At 43.4% G+C, this 19,480-nt stretch overlaps 1 protein-coding gene across 1 annotated transcript in view; it reads right to left on the bottom strand.

Moving 5' to 3' along the window:
* The window catches only part of PDZD2 (PDZ domain containing 2), a 202,410-nt gene that overhangs the window by 34,841 nt on the left and 148,089 nt on the right, over positions 1–19,480 (bottom strand). Inside the window, 5 exon segments of the mRNA XM_030968474.1 lie at positions 1,304–1,423; positions 2,075–2,223; positions 4,144–4,255; positions 16,887–17,051; positions 19,197–19,329. Coding sequence (XP_030824334.1) covers positions 1,304–1,423; positions 2,075–2,223; positions 4,144–4,255; positions 16,887–17,051; positions 19,197–19,329 — 679 coding nt within the window.

Here is a 19,480-nt window from a genome sequence, read left to right as displayed (position 1 = left end):
CTCCATGGGAGGGTTGGGAGAAATATGTCTGCAAAGTACTACAGTTCCTACACTAGCCCATGTTCCCAGACAAGCACTGCCACTCCACAGCAGGAAACCAGCCCTTGCAGATCTGGATGCAAACCTAAAGGCAAATCCTTGGCTCCCCACCACCAACACTGCAACTCTGCAGAGAAATATTTCAAGTCCCAGGTCTGCACAGGGATAATAAACTGAGCACTATTGCACAAACTGTACAAGGTGCAATCCCAAACAGAGGAGATCATGAGGCTGGTGGAAGGCACACAAAATGGCAGCTGCCTTAGGTGGTTCATGATCTCTAGGGTCTGCATTCTCCCAAGCTGCTACCTAAAACTTTGGAGCTAAATGCAGAAGGGCAGGAGAGGGTGGCTAATCCCAGGGGGAGAAATAATCTAATTTACTGAGAAAAACAGAGTAAAAAAATAAGAGAAATGAAGAAATATTTGTTCACCATAAAAGACCCACAGCTCCTAAACCAAGGGAAGTTAAAGCAACTGTGAGCCAGTCTACCCATAGAAGTAACTATTTCTAACTCTTTTTCTAACATAAAGCACAATAAGGAATTAGTTTTGCATTTGAGCTTGAAAGTCAAAACAAATCTTCTTAGTCCAAAACAAATCCATCTGATGACTTTGAAGACTATTTCACAAAAGGACATGCATATTTTTAGCATATTTAAATGACAGCTCCAATGCTAGCGTGGATTTGATTAGGGAAAACAATGTATACCTAGGTTAATGCTTATCTATTTTTTCTTAGCATTCAGCCAGCTGGTATCTAGCAAGCGTGTAAACACATTATTGAGGGAGAGAAGATGACTCTTTGACCCATGGAATTCAGTGCTCTCTGAGAAACAATCAGCCAGTAACCTGTCTTCAGGTTTAATGCTTAATTTGCAGTAATTTGTTTTTTTTAAAAATGCATCCAGATTCCACAGAGGGAAAATATGCTTGTCCATAAATATACATGCGAACAGGTACTGTTCTGTAGCTGCACTGACTTTGCATAAACATACATATTTAGAGATCCATTATAAATATTTGATAACTTCAGTAATGGCGAGATGCACCAAACCAGAATGAAAGCCATCCTGTGTCAAGTGGACAACACGAACATCACATCCCCTGTATTTTGCAGGTGTTACTTTGGCATTTATGTTTGGAAATGGGATTTGTTTATCATTAGCACAATTACCAGCTACCTTGAGAGCAGCTGGAAGTACAGGAGACATCTCTTAAATGCCAGCTCTCGCTACATGTGAGAAACACGCAGAAATCCTCACCTTGCCTTGCCCTTTCATCAGGACGATGTTGGAAATGATGGATGGCTGGGTCAGTCTCCATGGAGATTCCACCTGGGCAGCACTGAAGGAACGTGTGGATTTCTTCACGATATGGTAGTCCTAACATCAACAAACAAGGGTAATTGCTCTGATTGCTTGGCAAAGATACTGCAGATGTCATACCAGGAAAATTACATGTGTCAGGGAAGAGGGATGCAGTATCTTAGAGATATATTCAGAGAAATGTTCAAGGGATGAAACCCCAGCTCACTACAATCAAAGTGAATCTTGCCACAGTAATTTTCCCACATTTCGCACAGTAGAATCATTTTGAAATGTATCAGTCACAATTTAAATTAAGAGGATTAAAGATAACCTCATGATATAATCAAGTCTTTATTTGCTAAAAAAAAAAAGGAGAAAGGAAAGGAGAAGGAAAAGGCCTACACTTTAAAACAATTAAAATAAAGAGCATTAGGGACTTTTAAAAATTTTTTTTAAGTCCTCAGATCTCTAGAACCGCAATTCCTAAGACAAACAGCCTTAGGACCTTGCGGCCACAAGCAAGCAGTCCTCTCCTTCACAACACTCAAAGAAGCTCTCCACAGGTGGCCAAGACATCCCAGTTTGGTGTCCAGGCCTGGTTTCAGTCCCATGACGTACCTGTGTGATCCTGTTTCATGACCCTTGCCCATTTCTATGAGCTTCAGGCAGATGACACATGACCAAGCATCATGAGGTGCTCACAGCCAGTTCTGCCTTCCCGCTCACCTGTCTGGCTCCTGCTGACTCCAGCTGCTGGGGCAGAGAGTGCTTTCTTCCACCTCGGGAATATTTCACTGCTATTTCGTAATTTGATTCACCATTTTCCACTGTCAGCTCATCGTCTTCTCCCACAGACTCCAAGCGAGATGCGGCACCTAAGAACAACCACAGAAACACATCCTTCAACATCTGAGAGCTGCTTTAGCCTCTCTCACCAGCAGGCAATAACCACCTCCTGCAAATCCCAAATTAAAGTGCCTTAAAACAATACTACGCAGTTCCCAGCCAGGCAGTTGGAAACCAGTTTTGATCACACTCAACCAAGAACTTTTCCTGCTGTCATAGGTTTTCTGCAATCTTTCATTGATACTGAACTCATGGTATTAAGGAAAAGCAGAAGATAATTGAGTTGGTAGCTCAGGGACAGGAAAGAAATTCATCTGTTCACACCCAATGGCACTTGCCAGTGCACTAAGTTCTCAGGCTTCATGTATTTAAAATTAAAAGACCTGACACTGCAGCAGTATTCATTTCTGGAGGTGTCATGTCACTTTGAGGGAATTTTTTTCTGGAATGGAAAAAGTAAAAATGTGCCAAAAAATGCTATTTTCTTTCCTTTTGGCAACAATTCTAGGTTTCTTCTGTAGATTTGTCTTAAAGAGAGGAGTGCAGAGTACATGTAAGAAACAGAATTATTTGTCTTGAAGGACATCCTGTAATTAGCCACACAGTACCCTACTCTTCGCAACAGGGCTCCTCCAATTCTCATTTTCTCCAAGGTCCTGCAGAATCCCCAGTCACAGCAGTTCCCGCACATTTATCCTTGTCATTTCCACACCACACAGGGAAGGGATATTAACCCCTATTTTACAGATGAAAACCCAAGACACAAGCAGAATTTGCACAAACTGCATTTCATGACGAGGATTTCAAATTACTTTAAACCAGCCTTATGTTGGAGCTGCCAGAGAGAGCAACAGCTCTGATTTCCTTTCATCCTCACTGTCTGTATCCCAGGAACAGGGAGTCATGGTCTGAGGTAGATGCACTGAAAATTCGCCCAGGAGAGCCCCAAACACATTTTCTGCCACCTCCTTCCTGCCTGGAGGCTGTGCGAGCATCGCTGCCAGTGCCAGGGAGGGATGGAGCACAGAGCTGGGGCAGTTGCTTTTTTTCATTCAGCATGAAAGCAATTCTGCTGATGCATCCATAGGCAGAATTTGTACCCACTGCCCAGAGCGCAATTTAAACCTGCTCCCTGCTTTGGGATCTGAAATTGGAATCTCTGCTTTTCAACTCCCCTTCCCCTGGCACACAGGCTGCTGCTGCTGCACACAGACAGGATAGCAATCTTGGCAGGACCAGCATCCTGGCATTCTTTCATTCCCTGGCACCTACAACTAACCCTTTCCCATCAGTTCTCCCTCTCTTCAGGAGAACAGTTGTAATTCTGTATTTTCTGCCCATCTCCAAATGCATCTTCCTTTCTCATGCTGCAGTCCAGGCTGGCAGATGCTCCAGGCTCACCCACAGCCCAAGGGCATCAGCACTCACAGCAACAGGGTCTGGATCCCCCTGTGACCACCAACTCACAGCCTCAGGAACCACAGGCAGAGGAGCACCCTGGAGTATCCTTATATACCTTAGTAATTGGAAATTAGGGTGAACACAGGAGGGAGGGAGCCTCAGAAAGCATTAGGGTTGAGAACATGATCAAGCTCTGCACACAGATTATTGCTAAGACTTGGGACAAAGCAACAGAAAATCTGGGGATGAATCACTGTAATTGGCATTTTGATCAGAGCACACTGAAATATACAGACAATGCAAACAGTAAAAAAAAAAAGAAAGAAATGCACAACCAAACAAGACACTTCTAACATACACATAATATTTCTGTTCCTACAATAGCTCAGATCAGGAGGCTGAATGCAACTATCTTACAGATGGGATTTTTCTTCCAAAATAAACTAATATGATTTCAAAGAAATCCTATCTCACTTTTAGAGAGTTAAAATAAATACACTACAATAAAAAAAATCTACAATTGCTATCTTCTATCAGTCCAGCTTTACCTTGAGATCGACTTCTGTATTTCAGTATGCCACTTGCCAGAGTTGAACTCTGATTGTTTCCTTTGGACACTTCTGCACAAGCTGGATCTTGAGACTTCTCAGTTTCCATCACCTTAAAGACATTAAAAAAAAAAAAAAGTTCTTGTAAACCAGACAGGTTGATGACATTTTTTTCATTGTCCTTATGGGACAGAAAATTCCATTGCACATCATCTTTGTTTCCAAAACATGTAATTGTATGAAGTATTTTCTGTAAGTAATTTTTCGTAATGCCTTCAGACATTATAGTCACACATCCTCTGCAAGACACCATGCTAATGCCTCCAGAATGCATCCAGCACTCTGTGGCACCTCACTCAGTTGCTTCGTCATGCATTTGAACAAAATTCTAGCTTTTATTTCCATTTGTGCTGCTCTGCAGGCTTCCAGAGACATCATATCTTTACAGAGAAAACTACTTTTAAAAAGCATTATTTTACTGTTAGTGTCTGCTGAGCACCAATGCAAAGCTTGAGGATGAAAAGCTTATTTAACAGAAAGTTATTACAGCTAAGCACTTTAAAAGCCTGGAAATGAGCAATTAAAGTTTACAGGTGGGATCACAACCCCAGAACCCTGAGTAAATGCATCAGGACAGGAGAAGTCTCTTTACCGACTGTGTTTGCCCGGACGCCAAGTAACAAGGTAAGCAGCACAGCCACATGTCCTCTGCCTCCTGTTCTACTGCACTCAGGGACAAGCAGAGCTGCCCATGGGCAGGCTGTGCCCAGCCCCTGCATTTTTGGAAGGTGCTGGTGAACTGCTGGAAGTCAGTTTTAAAAAAACCCCACCCAAGTAGCCAAATGCTTTCCTGTAAAAATAATTTCTGCTTCTGCTATTCAATCTTAAAAACGTCAGTCTTTCCCACAACCTGCCTCCCATCCCCCAGTCCCTCTTATACCCAAGCCAACAAAGCCAAAGTTTATCTTTTGTGCAAAGTCTAGACTTCGTGATTTTAGTTTGAACAGTAGAAACTTCAGGAAAACATAAAACTGGCAGAAACAGGAAGCTGGAATGGGAACTGCTTTTTATTCCTTCCCCTTCAACATGAACAGCTACACTTAATTTACACAGGATTTGTACATCCTAGCTAGTAGTTGTTGATCTTTCAAGGCACTGCAGCAACTACTTTAGAGTCCACTTCCAGCACCAAATGCTTTGCAGCTCACAGCTCCATGTAAACTTAGAACCATCCGATTCATTCACCAGTCTGAAAAAAAACCCAGCACTTGTGATTTGGTCACCCTGAAAAGGGCCTGATTCCAGAAGATATGTAAGACATCGGATTCAAAACCCCACCTAAGAAACCCAAACCAGCAGCAATTAGACCACAGCCAAAGTATCCCAAGGTCTTCTTCCAAGAGATTTCTGGGATACCCAGAAGACAGCAGAAGCACATGGAAATGAGACAGGACCTCATGGATCTCACAAAGATACATGGCAGTTTGCCATACAAGTGGGAACACTCTTTATGAAGTGAGGGTGCCTCCCCTGTAGAAGGGTAGAAATTATTTGCATAGACACAAAAATCACATGGTGGTCTTACAGGTGTACGAATCAATTGCTGCATAAGGCCAGTGCTAACTCTGTGGTGGGAAAATACGTGAAGCACAGACATGAAGAAAAACAAGACTAACGTCTCCCTAAAGCAGCCAGTTTTGCTGGCGTGCTTTGGGCATCCAACAGATGGGGATGGGTCCAATCTGACTTCTCTGGAGCTGAGCACAACACAGATCAAGTCTGGAGCTGTAGAGCTGTTTGGTTTTCGCAGTCTGCATGGATATGGGCAGCTGTAGCTGGTAAGACCACACAGCTCCCAGCCCAAAGCTGGACCACTTCCTCCAGCTCAGAAGACGGGAGAAAAAATTACTTAGTTTGTAGTATTGTACAAAGAGATGCTGAAATCATCTCTGCCAGGGCCAATTTCCACCCTGAACTCAGGGTCAAGGGTGACCTATTCAGCACATCTTATGCCTCTGCTACATGGGGTTTGAGTTTGGTTTTTTGCTGATGGGGTTTTTCATGATTTCATTTTGACTGTGCCACAGGAGAAAAGTACCAGTGCCTTCTGCAACCACATACATTTTCATCCAGTGGGGTGGGAAGAAAAACAGGACACAATTTCCACTTGTATTGAAACTGTGCACCCCAAGCTACCTTCCCCTCATGGCAATCCTGGAGCCTGTGAGCCTACAGATAGCAAACCCCCAAACCCCATGTACGATCCACAGAAGGTCACATGTGTGCAAACACCAATGCTAGGGAAAGCCTCAAGACATTCTCAACAGCTTCCTGAAATTATAGTTTATCCAACTAGGCTTCAGACTACAATTACGAAGCAAAAACATGTAAATTATCTGTGTCATTTAAAACATTTAAATTATCTGTGTTTGGGTTTTCTTTTCTATTTTAGCAGAAGTATTTTTCTGACAGTAATTATAAACCCATAGGGGAAGACACTAACACTTGCAATGAAGTAGGTATTCTTTAAGTTGTTGAGTTTGCCTAATAAACCACCAGGAGTTTTATCCTATTCAGAAAACACTTAGAAATCTGATCTACAAAGCTTGCAAGAACTCCCCAAAGGCATGTGTCTGTAATCTTTGGCTCTCTCATAACCTAGACAAGAAGAAAAACCCAGCTCCACCTTATCCTTCTGGCCATGAACGTATCGCTTTACTGTCTCGAGGTGGCTGCCCAGATTTAACCATGCCATTTTAATTTTCCTCACTTTCAAGGAAATGAAGCTTATTATTTCAGTCCTGTAGGTCTCTTATTAAACTAAACCAATAAATCCCTCCCAGTGCTGTCCCAGTGTTAAGGACAAGGGGAGCTTTAACGCGCACAGTAGTTTAAAGGGAGACCTAAAAATAGAGCCCATTTTGCCAGTTCATTAAGTAGCTCTGGGATCAAGTGACGGTGACATCTCAATTGATTTCGAAGGAAACGGCACTATCAGGGACACGCAGTCCTGGCACTGCACCAGAGCGAACAACTGCCCTCAGAGTCCTCGCCTCGGCAAAGCTCCAGCGTGACCAGGCTCTTAATTAGGCGAGATGAGGAGCAGGATTATGACAGTCTGCACTGTTTAACCGCAAACAGCTTGGCAATCCCTTGCCGATCTACAAAAACAAGGCGGCACACAGAGGTTGATACAATTTGATAAGCAAACTGCTTTTCTGCTGCTCTTGCAGAGCTCCTCAGCTGCTGCCTTTCCCCATCAGCAAGGCCACCCAATTCCCCATGGCACAGCCTGGCTGGCTCTGCCGAAGAGCGCTAGCAGCATGCAGACCAGTTTATCCTGGTGGCTTGGGAATGAAGCAGTGAGAACCAGGCTGAGAAGTCTGCAGCATGACAAATTCTGTCCTGCCTGTGTTGGCAAAGCAAGTCCACCAGCAAGACTACTGCCCTTCTTCAGAACAGCCACGTGAAAGAGGAATGGCTGTGCACCAGTGCAAGCTCAATGGGAAAATTCCACATCTTCTCTGGTCCCAGTCACACTCTGTCCTGGTCTTCGGCCATGACAACTTTTCCTCAAGCAGCACTACCCCAAACAATTAACCATTAATTGCCCCAACACCACTGTCTGTGGGGCAGCCATCAGGAGGAACCCAAGAGGCTTCCACGAGGAGCCAGCACAGACTCTTCAGAGCAATGCCCCAAACACCCAATGCATACCTTCACCTGTTCCCTGCACAAAGTCTTTCTTCCTAGTCCCTTGAGACATGCTGATGCCTAAAAGCCTTTAACCTTTCAAAAAATTTTCAAGATTTTTTTTCCATGATCTGGTATAATTCTAGCTGTTTCAGTTATTTGTGCAATTATTTATGGCTTTATGGGGCACAGCATGCTTTAAGCCTTAAATGTATCTGCTAGGCAGGGAACTCCACATGCCCCTTTGCCTTGCACAGAAAGTAAAATACCTTCACTTTTAAATTAGCTCTTTTTCACTTTAATTGAATCCATCTCACAGACAAATTACAAACTGCAGCACTATAATTTACGAGAATTAACATTGCAAGTGATGCAGAGGACATGGATTTTCTAATCTTGGACAGCATTGAGTTTTCTATGCCTTACTGCTCTGTTTTAGGCCATGTACAAATCTGCACAGATCCTAGAAGGAGGCTGATGAGCTTGGACACACTGCATCAGGGGCTGCAGTACCTAGGGACATTTTTCCAAAACACAATACACCCCAAAGCTCAGGGAGCTCCGTTTCTAAATGGAACCACGGGGCTCACAAGAAGTCCAAACTAAATCCAGATGTAGCAATTTTTGGTGCAAGCTAGAGGACTAGCTTGCTCCCCTCTTCCAAAGGGCAATTTGCACTGCTGCTCCTCTCTTTCATGACACAGAAGCAGAGAACCACTTGGAGACAGGGATGGAGGAAAAGAGAAGCAACATCACCTTCAGGTCAGCACTAATTCAGGGTCTTGAACTGGCACGTCTAGAAAAAACAGTGCCCTGGTTGCTCCCTTGGTGCAAAGCTGACAAGGCAGACAGTAGTTCTGTACATTTACCAGAGAGGCCTTGGGAGGGCTCAGATTTGGGCTGTGTTTGGCAGCACTGGTGAAACAAAGCCTCCACCACCTTCCCAGAAGCTCACCTGGAAAATACACATGCTGGTAACACCAGGAGCAGCCCATACTTCCTCCTGCCCAGCCAAAGGGAACGGGAACCCAAGCCCTCCTTAACTTAATTTTAAAGAAAGTGTTGGAAAACTCTTGGTTCATGTGCAGCAAGAGATCAGGAAATCTGATAAACAGTCAAGAACTGGAGCTGCCCAGCTTTCTGAATAGGTGGAAATGCCAAATAAACAAAACAAAAGCTTTTAAAGTGGTGTCTAGTCTGCCACTTAACTAAATGCCTGCACTCAAAAGCAACCCTAAGCCTTCAGTACAATGCAGTAGTTGCTAGACAGGGAATTGCTACTCACTTCAGTAGGCACAAACTCCCAGCAGTTATTTTTGTGTCTCTTCTCAAAATGTACAGAGTAGATACAAAGTAGATATACAAGAGTAGATTCAGAGTCATACACAACCCGCACAAGAAACAAAACCCGTCATTAACCAGCACAAAGACAGCAGCAATATCCGCCTATGCCCACTCTGCAAACAGACTGGAAATGTACTGTGGCAGAGCTGAGCTACTCTCATCTTCAGTAATGCTATATTTATTTTTTACAAGACTCTCCAAAACCCTCTTGAATGTGTTTGACACCAGAAACCACCATTCAGAGGACCACTGTTCAGAGGATGCTGGCAGGTTCTTGATGAAGCAGGGTCCCAGCTGTGCTGGCTCCAATGACTCACTGGTCAGAGCTGCAGCTAAGCAAAGCACACTCCATTTTCAGATATCCAAAGAGTCACTAAAATTATTCATAATGTTTCAAAGAGAAAAAATTTCTAAAAAATATCCTTTTAAATATGAAGAAAAGCAGGAAATGGCTAACGCAGCTACGTTTTCCAAGAAACACATATCGCAGACAACACATGCCTTGGAAACAGTAAGATGCTCCCAGCAAAACAGTTCCCAATCCTTTTTGGACAAGATTACTCTTCTTCTGCAGTATATTATGATTTTCCACTAGAAACAGCTTTTGAGCTAAAGGAAATCAAATGCACACAAACAGATCCCTGCTGTTCTCTTTTTTATGCTTTATCCTTTTTCCCCCCCAAAACATAAAAAAAGCAGGACACATGCTTTCCACGCAGTTTAGTCACTGCCCACGAGATGTCTCTATGTGCTGCAGAGAGATCCCAGAAGACCAGTTAGTAAACAGCAGAGACCTAAGGGATTCCATGAGTGTATGACAAACATGGAACTCAAGCAGTGTGAAAGCTGGTTCAGCTACTCCATTATTTTGTTTAATACATGCTCAGTTCATGGCTTACCACAAATCTGGAGCCTTTATCTCATAACAAACAATAAATTGCTTATCTTTTTTTCTTTCTTTTTCTTTTTTTTTAATGACAATCTTTTAATTCCCAGTGAAGGATAAAATATGCAATAATCACTCCTCAAAATAAAAAGCTCTCCTGAGAATGAAACAAGACCTTCTTAATATACCGACGTCAACCAACAGTTGCAGAGAGTGTTCCCATGACACCACTGGTGGGAGCTTTGGATTTCAGCTGCAAACTGGCATTTTATACCATCCTAAGTATACAAGAAGATATGGAATATGTAAGAATTGTCTTTCATACCTGGATGACGTGTCTTTCTTACCTGCATCTTCAAGGATCTGAAATCTCATACATTATGGATGCTGCACAGCACATCTCAAATTATTTTACCTGATTCCAACCAAGACTGGACAGTGCACACAGTCAAAAATTTGCAGATGTGGTTCTGAGACATTCACACTAACTCAAAAATTCTCGAGTATGTATCATCCTTCTGCTAATGTATGTGAACTGCATGGCTGTGACAGCATTTCTCTTGTTCCAGTGCCATGAGGGTGTTATTTTTAGCTTGTTAAAGGCAGTTCATCTCCTTCAAAACTGGGCAGTTATCCAAACAGCCAAACGAGAGACAGGCTGTACTGTATCTGATGCTTTATGGGAAAAGCCCTCATTCACAAAAACAAAGACCATGCAGAACCTGTACTGTAGATAAACTTGTGTTTCTATTACTCTGCTGACTCGGCTTTCAAATATATAACATGGGAAGAGCAAAAATTGTAACTCTGGGCATTGTCCACACTGTTATTTATGGTCAAGTAAGAAAGGTTATGTTCCACCAGCCCAAGCAACAGGAGGTATTCATGATTTGGAGACAGCATCACATCTACAGAGAACCCTTCAAGTACTGGACCCTGGGTGAAAGAGTTTTCTCTGGTCTCTGCCTTTAAGATGGAAGCAGTAGGAAAAGGCCCAGAAAGGCTGGGAGCCAGGCAATGGGAACGACAGGAGTGCTCTGAGGAGCTCTGTCCTGACATGAAGAACGCACTCGTGTTAATGTCTCCTTGAGAGGTGAATCTTACAATGTGTGAAAAACAGCAATCCAGTGATGCTGCACCCCTGGAGGCCTTTCAGCACTCTTCCTCCTCCCCCAGCTCAAGTGATACCTTCCCCCAGCTCTGACCAGTCACACCACCACAACCAGCCCATCACTGAGCAACCCCCCACAACAAGTCCAACTGCAATTGCCTATTTTAATGTGATAGGGCTTCTAGAAACACTAGAAGCCCTAACACTGTGTGGACAAGATTTGGTCTCCAAGCATTTTGTCATTTTCTCTTGCCCAAATTCCTAATTATATTTACTCTGAAAACTTGCTTCTGGTGTCACTGTAGGACCCAGTGTGTCTCATCAGCCACAGCATGAGGGAAGGGCGCTGCATGGGCACAAAGCCCACCGATATGCTGGACATATACCGTACCTCAGAAAGGTACAGTACAGCCAGACTTTCAACAAATTCAGCATTTACAGCTGAGCAGCAGCTGTGAGCCATGCCAAGGTACACCTGGACCCTGCCCTTGCCTGCCCCTTCCAAGAGAGATGGGGCACAGAGCAGGATCTGCAAACATTGCCAGTCATCACCACCAAGAGGAAAAGAGTTGTTGAACCCTTCCCAGTATATAAAAAAGCTGCACACCAGGCTCTTCAATTCCTTCCCCTTCCCCCCACCCCTAAGTAAAGACTCTCATTGCTAAGCAAATTTCTGCCAGGAAAATATTTTTCTTGCTTTTCTCCCAGCCATCCAGCGCTGTTTGAGGAGTGAGCTGTGTTTCTGCAGCCTGTGTTGAGACTGCAGTGCCCTAATGGGAACAAACACTCCAGTACTCCAAGTAACGAGGGGCCCTCTCCACGCCCTGAACACATTTAATTGTTGAGTTATGCTTCCTGTTCCTTCTCAATGCTAATGCTTTCTCTGAAATTCTCTCTCAGTGTTTCCAGAAGAACTTTTGACCCCAAGACTGTTTTTAAAGTTATGGCATTGTTATCCTGTTCTTCATTATGCTTGCATGGCTACAGGTAATTATGTGTGGATTCCCTGGTAAGACAGAAAGGCTCATGGCAGAAATCAACTAGTCAGTCCTACAGCACAGGAAAAAAAATATGAACTGAGAGGGAGCAGAGTTAAACAAATGCAATTCTTCACATTCACCAAACAGGTTTATTAATCCCCTTTCAGCTATATGTCTTGCATGAAAACCACAAGTGGGCTTTGGCAGGGATCAGGTAACCCGGATCACACAGGGAACCTTTAGCAGCAGCCATCCTGTTTCTGTTCTGGTAGGAGGGTGAAGACCTTGCAGGGTCACGGATGTCTCTGCGTGCAACACGTCTGGTACTGATGTGAAGGCACACATCCCACACTTCAGGTAATCTCAAAATGATTAAATATGAGTAGAAAGGCCCTCATACCCCACAGCAGAGGGTCATGCAGCTCGGGGTGCTGCCTGAGGTGGTGTCCCCAGGGCTTGCCTGCATGGTGAACCTAGGCACAGGGAGGCAAATTCCCTTCCCAGCGCCACCTCAAAAGGAAGAGATGAGGGTGAGCTCCTCTCTTTTTACAGTTCTATTCTGCATGGAGCAGACTCAGCTCAGGGTCCTGCCTCCAGCATCAGGAATAGCAGATTTAAGAATCTGGGAAGAACACAAGATTTAAGTACAGAGGAGCAGTCCCCAGTCTTCCATCCCTGCCTCCAGCAACTACACATCCAAACCTTCTGAGGCAGACACGCTCTTGCTGTGTTCTACAAACCTCTAGAAATTTCAAGCCATTAATATAAAGCTGGTCACTGAAGCTGAACATTTAAAAATATTCAGACCATCAGATATTGAAACACACAAAGGCAAGTAACTTTTGAAGGAGCTACGAATGGCATATGCTTCTGTCCAGGGACCAAAAATCCCCAAATTCATTGGACACTTTGTAAATTCTTGGTAGATGAGCTTTCTCTTTAGAGTTCACTTCCCAGGTTGCTCCACCAGCCAGAAATGCAATGACAGGTTCAATTTCAAGCAACAGAAACATTAGTAAATGTGAAGTAGAATTAAAAATAAATCATCCAAAGCAAATACTATCATATTATCCTATTTTGCACTTGGACATAAATAGTGACCTTTCAGAATAGCAGTGTCAACTGCACATGGCAAAATATGGATTGGGGTGCAGGAGTTAAAAATCCCCAAAATGTCTCAGGACTGTTTAGGATAACACAACTCTCTGGCCAGTGCTTCGTGTCTGAGGTTAAGGAACATTTTGGACAAACTACTCCTGAAAGAATTGCACTTTAAGGACATTAATGTAATCCTTTTTCTGCCTGGCAGCACAAGTCTTAATGAAGTTAAAACTTTAAGGCATGTTTCACGTTAAACAGGGCTTTACATAAGAAGACTGTAAAAGCAGAACTCCATTTAAATTGTATTATGTGATTTTTATTAATGAAACTTAACAAGTGGACTTTCAAGTAAGACTTAAGGTGATACTTCTCTTAAATTACAGTTTTCAAGTGTCACTAAACTCTTCTGCTGTGTTCTGCAGAAGCAGACTAGCTCAGACTCTATTTTCCTGTCCAAAAATGCTGGAGCAGAACTTAAAAGACTTGAAAACAACTGCTCATAGGGCAATTTTTTCACGACCAGCATCTAGAAAAGATAACTTTAATTTTAACTAATTTTTTACAGATTTTTAAAATAAGCCAGGTTGGAAGGGACCTTGGGGGGATGTCCCATTTCAAAACAGTGACAACTTAAGTCACTTTCCTTAAGAGCTTGGTCCAGATGAGTTCTAAGTAGCTACAAGGATGAATATTTGAATACAAGCCTTCATTCCAAGTGATTGTTTTTTCTGCCTGGTTCAGCCTTTAGGCAATCAGGTGCTAAAACACAAGTCCATCAGGTCTATTAATTATGGCTCTGAACACTCAGCAGTGAATTATATTCACAGAGAAGTTAATGACACAATACCTCTGACAAACCTAGAAGCTCCTGCAAGTTTCTAGTATCTTCTAGACTTTTTTAAGAATTAGATAGACATTGTTCTGGGTCAGAAAAGGGACAGTGAAGCCTCAGCTGACAATAAAACACTCTGAATTACTCAGTATGACATAAGCACCTGACAGCACCCCTTTAAGTCCCGCCAGAGCCCTGCAGAGTGAACAAGAAGATCCATTAACCACTTGTCAGAGGTGAGAAAGATCACTCCTGCACAGGGCTGAGTTGAGAGTCAGCTTCAAATCTATGAATGACTCTTAGACTGAGATCACAGTCTCACTTACCTGGTGCAGACCTTGAGTACCACCCATCCTGAAAGTCTAATACAATTACATTTGCGCTGATTAAAAATAGCCCAGCTTAGTTCCTGCTTTAATCCTCAGCCACACTGTCATCCCTTATCTACAATACAGATATAATGGAATGTATGTGAGAGAAAGAGAAGACACATGAATATCATCAAAAGTGTGAGAGCAGCACAGAGCAGTGATTTCCAGAGCAATTGTGCAATAATAAATTGGACTATACACTCATATAAATTTAAAAATAAAATCTTGTGATGCTTTGATTTCATACTGGCCTTGAAATCATCTTCTAAGTTTTGCTATGAAAAATCCCCCCCAATCTTGCCAGGTGGAAAAAAGCCACATGAATTTTATCTTTTCCATACATTTACCTTCCTCTGTGGTATGCAGTATTTGCACAGCCCAGCCCAGCTCAGGCTGCCCAGACCTGAGTGGGATGGATGAGGATGAAGGTAAAGCTGAGAGGTTTACACAGTACAGACTGCCCACCTCAGGCTGCAGAGAGCCCTGTCTGCACTCTGATGCTGACACAGCAATTGCAAGGGGAACACAAACACATTCTGTGCTTTGGATCAGAAAAGCAATGATTTCATGTGCAGATCAAGCAAAAACAGAAGAGGTCCTGAAAGTCACCAATAACTTATTGCATTTCTTTAAATTACATCCTTTCAACAAAAGAAATTACTAGAAGCAGAGAAGACAATGGAAAAAAAAAAAAACAACAACCCTGCTGCTACTCTTCTAAAGTGTTTATTGTACCCACATTTCTGTGATTTCCCCTCAACCTTCCAGTGATGTATTCTGAAAGCCAGGAGCTATTGCCATCAGGGGTGAGAGCGCCTGACAGGCAGGCAAATCCAGCTGGCTCCGAGTTAGTGGCTGCCACCACCACTGCCAGCTGCAGTGGCACGGCAATGGACATCAGGGCAGGCTCTTAAACTCAAGTCCAAGCAGAAGGGCTCAGGGAGGCTCATGCAGCTGTGTCCTCATGGTCACGAGCACCTCAACCATCCTGAGCTTCCCTAAGCACTACATTAATCTGTAAAGGAAACACTTGATGAAAAAGCCATCACTGGCAACGAGGCAGAGCCTTGCTGGAATAGACATGAGCAAACCAAGTGACAGATAACTCCCAGTGTGTGCTGAGTCAGTGGAATGCCAGGGAGCTTAATTCTGAAGCCACACATAATTGAATTTTGTCGAAATTGATTTTTATATTTAAGTGCTGCCAAGCCATGGTCTTCTTAGAAATTACCAGAATAGAAAGCATGATATGTAGAAGAATTCAAAGTATTTTGATAGTTGAAAGAATGCTTAGATGCCCGCTCAAGTTCGCACACAAACACTACACCAACATCAGCATGCTAAGTGTCCCACATTTATTTGTTTTTCCCTCCATCCCCCGAAAAAGGCACCCTTGCACATAGAAGAGAAGACAGTGAAGAAATAACAAAATTTGTCAGAGTATTAAGATGTGTGAGAGTGCTATAAACATTGACCCAAAGTAAGTCAGAGATGACAGGCATGTAGGAAGTAAACATCAGCATCATGAGACTCATCCTGGGGAACAGCCTTTTTGCTCAGGTGTAAGTGTAAAAATATAAAATCAAAACAAATCACCAAACCAGTATCATATCTGAGCCATTGAAAGGTTTAACTGATTTATTTTAACAGAAAAGAGTGTGAGGGGAAGACAAGAAAGGAAAGTAAGAAGCAGATAAAACCTTCAAGTGAATCCACCTGCCTTCCCTTGTCGGAAAATCAGTCCACAAGCTCTTTAGACTAGAAACATAATTTTATTTTTGTCTGCACCATACAAAAAAGGCCCAGAAGACCTATGAAGTTTCATAGAGCTGCTGCATTGCAAATAAATAACAATAACCCACTTAATCTCTTCTTAATGCAGCCCTGAAGGGAATGCAAGTGAGATTATCAACCAGCAGCATTTATTCAGAACTTCAACTATGGTTCACCGCCAGAAATTCCTATCCCTCCTCCAAAATGTCTGTTGGCTTTGACAGAACAAATACAAACTTCAAGACTTGACTCATAAACTGTTAAAGAAGTTTTGTTACAAAAGGAGGGGAAAGAAGAGCATGTAACTGCGTAAGCATGGCAAGAGACTTTGCATCAGATCCAACAAAAGCAGTGGAAGTGGGTGGAAAACAATCGAAGAGAAAAACAAAACCATAATTGCAACATAGGCTGGAGGCCTCGAGAGCTCCTGTTCCCTGTGCTGCTGCCTTGCTGCAGCTCAGAGGTGGCAGGGGCTGTAGTAAATGCCATCCCCTTTCCAGCTTCTCCCCCACATCCCGTGCAGAGAAGGGCTGGGTGGGATGGGATTGCCTGGTCCCAAGGATGCCCTCCTTGTCAGGCTGTAGAAGAACGTGAAAGATGCAAATGGACTTTGAGAGAGAGAGTAAAAATGTCACACCAAAACCACACTTACAGCAACCAGTTTTTCAGGAGACACATTCCCTCCTTTCACATCTTCTTCCGGCTCTTCGTTTTCCTTATTGTCAGTGCAAGAGACAGAGTCTTGGACTGAACAAGTGCTAAGCAAGTCTGGCAAACTGGTAGATGGATACTTCAGAAGATCCCCTTCAGAAGATTCCTACCCATGAGACAACACAATATATTACATCACGTGCAGAGAACACCAGTGTCACAGTAAAACTGCCCCATCTCAGCTGCCCAGAGTGAGCTCCCTGGTAATCCTCCCTGTGTTACACACTTGCACATGCTCAAACTTTCAATGGTCTGGTTATAAAAAGCAGGCTCGGTTTTAAAGTGTATATATAATAAACATAGGCTAATACACGCTTAAAACATTCAGATTTCATAAAGAAGAATTTAAAATAAATGCTTCTTCGGCAGCCTGTTCCTCCCCACTTTGGATTTAGTAAATGCCACTGAGAGTGAACTGAGAATTGACAGACCTCATTACTCATTCAATTGAAACCCAAATCACACCCTGTGCTCCTGTTCCCTCCCTATGAATGTTCTCTTTACAAGTTTATCTACCTAGAGACATAAGAATAATACAGTGACAATCCTACTTAGGACAATACAATGAAAACTGACCCACCAATGCTACTTAGGACAATACAATGAAAACTGACCCTCCAGTCCTCTACCAACTCATTCCCGATGCTCAAGCATCTGCTTCCAGTCTTTGCCATGTTTTCTGGCAGGCAAACATGTGCCTCAGCCAAAAGCAGTGGCCAGACAGACTCACTGCTTTCAGAACAAATTCTGTGTTACTGATCACCAGACCAAAAGGCAAAGCTACATTCCTATACTAACAAATAATGAATGCCCAGAGGGAGCTACTAGGGAACACTTCACCTACATACACCTTTTCTGGGGCTACCAGAAATATGGGACAGGCTGTATTCCCTACTGTTTGCCTTTCCAAGTCCCCCTTCCAGGGACATGAAAACTGTCCAAGTGCACAGAGCCCAGGACAAGCAGATTCACAGCCTGATCAGGAAAGAAAAATTTTATGCCCTAAGTTTATGCATGATGATTATTTTGATGAGGTCACCACAGGAACAAGCACTTAATTTTAAGGAGAAATAATGCAGTCTACTGCCATGTGCTTTGGCAGAATCCAGCTGTCTAAAGGAGACACAAAATGTACCTACTTCAGGACAAAGTGTGGTGTTTCCAGAATAAACACTTGTGGGGTTAATGCCAGACTGTGACTCTGAAGAAGGTCTGCAATGAACTTCAATGTCTAACAGAAATGTTAGAGAAGTCACAGGCTCTTCACTTTGGATATGGTGGAATAGAGGCTCTTCTTGAAAAACATGTGCATGCAGCATCCAGGGAAGCCTTAAGAGCATTCGGACATTAAAGTCACAGAAACCTGCTTTGGGATGACTGGGGAAATCTGATGGTGAAGCTAAGATAAAGATTTAAAATTCTGACAAGAGTGGCTTGCTGACACCCTGGAAATGCAGGTATATGAGTGCTCTGTTTGGGCCAAGATGTTCCTGTCACCACCTCAAAGGTCCTGGTGACACCCACGTTGCAGGTAGGTCCTAATTTGAGATCCCTGGGTGCTTTTGGGAGTCAGCTGGCCATGCACCAAACACCTGCAGCAACCCAGGTCCAGGGGCAGCAGGATATGCTCCATGGAGAAGAGCAAATGGAGGTGAGCAGGATTTTCTTAAACAAAGAAGCAAAATATTATGTAATATCCCCTCAACCTCTTCTGTGATCAAGGCAGAACGAAGAGTCCAACTGATAAATGAGTTCCACTCTCATTTTCCTGAAGTTTCATGTTCCTTTATCTGTAAGAGCTCCATTCCATGCTATTAACAAGGACAAAATAAGGAACTCAAGCCAAGAGATAATTTTCAAGAAATCTCAGGCACACAGATAGGACAGAGATGAGAGGTACACAGGCTGTGCATGCAGGAAGCAGAAAAGGCTCAGAACAGCCTGCTTTACTCAGCATGTAATTTTAAGAAAATGGTTTTGGCCGAAACTTAGGTAACGTGTGCATGAATAAATACTCATCTGCACAATGAGTGACAGTGACAGTACAAGCAAATCATTAATTTGGTCTATACTGTGCTGATTTGCCACAGATTTGTGGCAGCTACTGATATATTTCCCCTCGCTGTGCATTAAATTTAGAGCAGCAAAAGCGCACACGTGATTCCCTATGGAAAATACGCCCTTTTCACACAGCACTTGCTCAAACACTTGCAGATGTACATTAGTGAGACCACCCAGGAGATGTCTGTACCTTGCTAGAGACCACCAGCTGCACCAGGCCAGCGGCCGAGCGGAGAAGGGCCACGGCGTCCTGGTGGGAGAGCCCCACCAGCGACTGCCCGTTGATCATGAGGAGCTCATCGCCGGCCATCAGCCTGCCATCCCTGCAGAAACACAGTGGGAACACGGAGCTGCAGGGTGGTCCTACCACAGTGCCCCGCTCCGCTGGAACGTGGTGGGATGCGGACGCATGGACAATGTACGACTATGCTGAGCTTGCACCAATCAGTGTTTCTAGATTACTTTCTAGAAAAA

Source organism: Camarhynchus parvulus, chromosome Z (assembly GCF_901933205.1).
Source record: "Camarhynchus parvulus chromosome Z, STF_HiC, whole genome shotgun sequence".
Taxonomy (NCBI): Eukaryota; Metazoa; Chordata; class Aves; order Passeriformes; family Thraupidae; genus Camarhynchus; species Camarhynchus parvulus.
The sequence above is the reverse complement of the archived record's forward strand: the minus strand, read 5'-3'. Positions and strand labels throughout refer to the sequence as shown.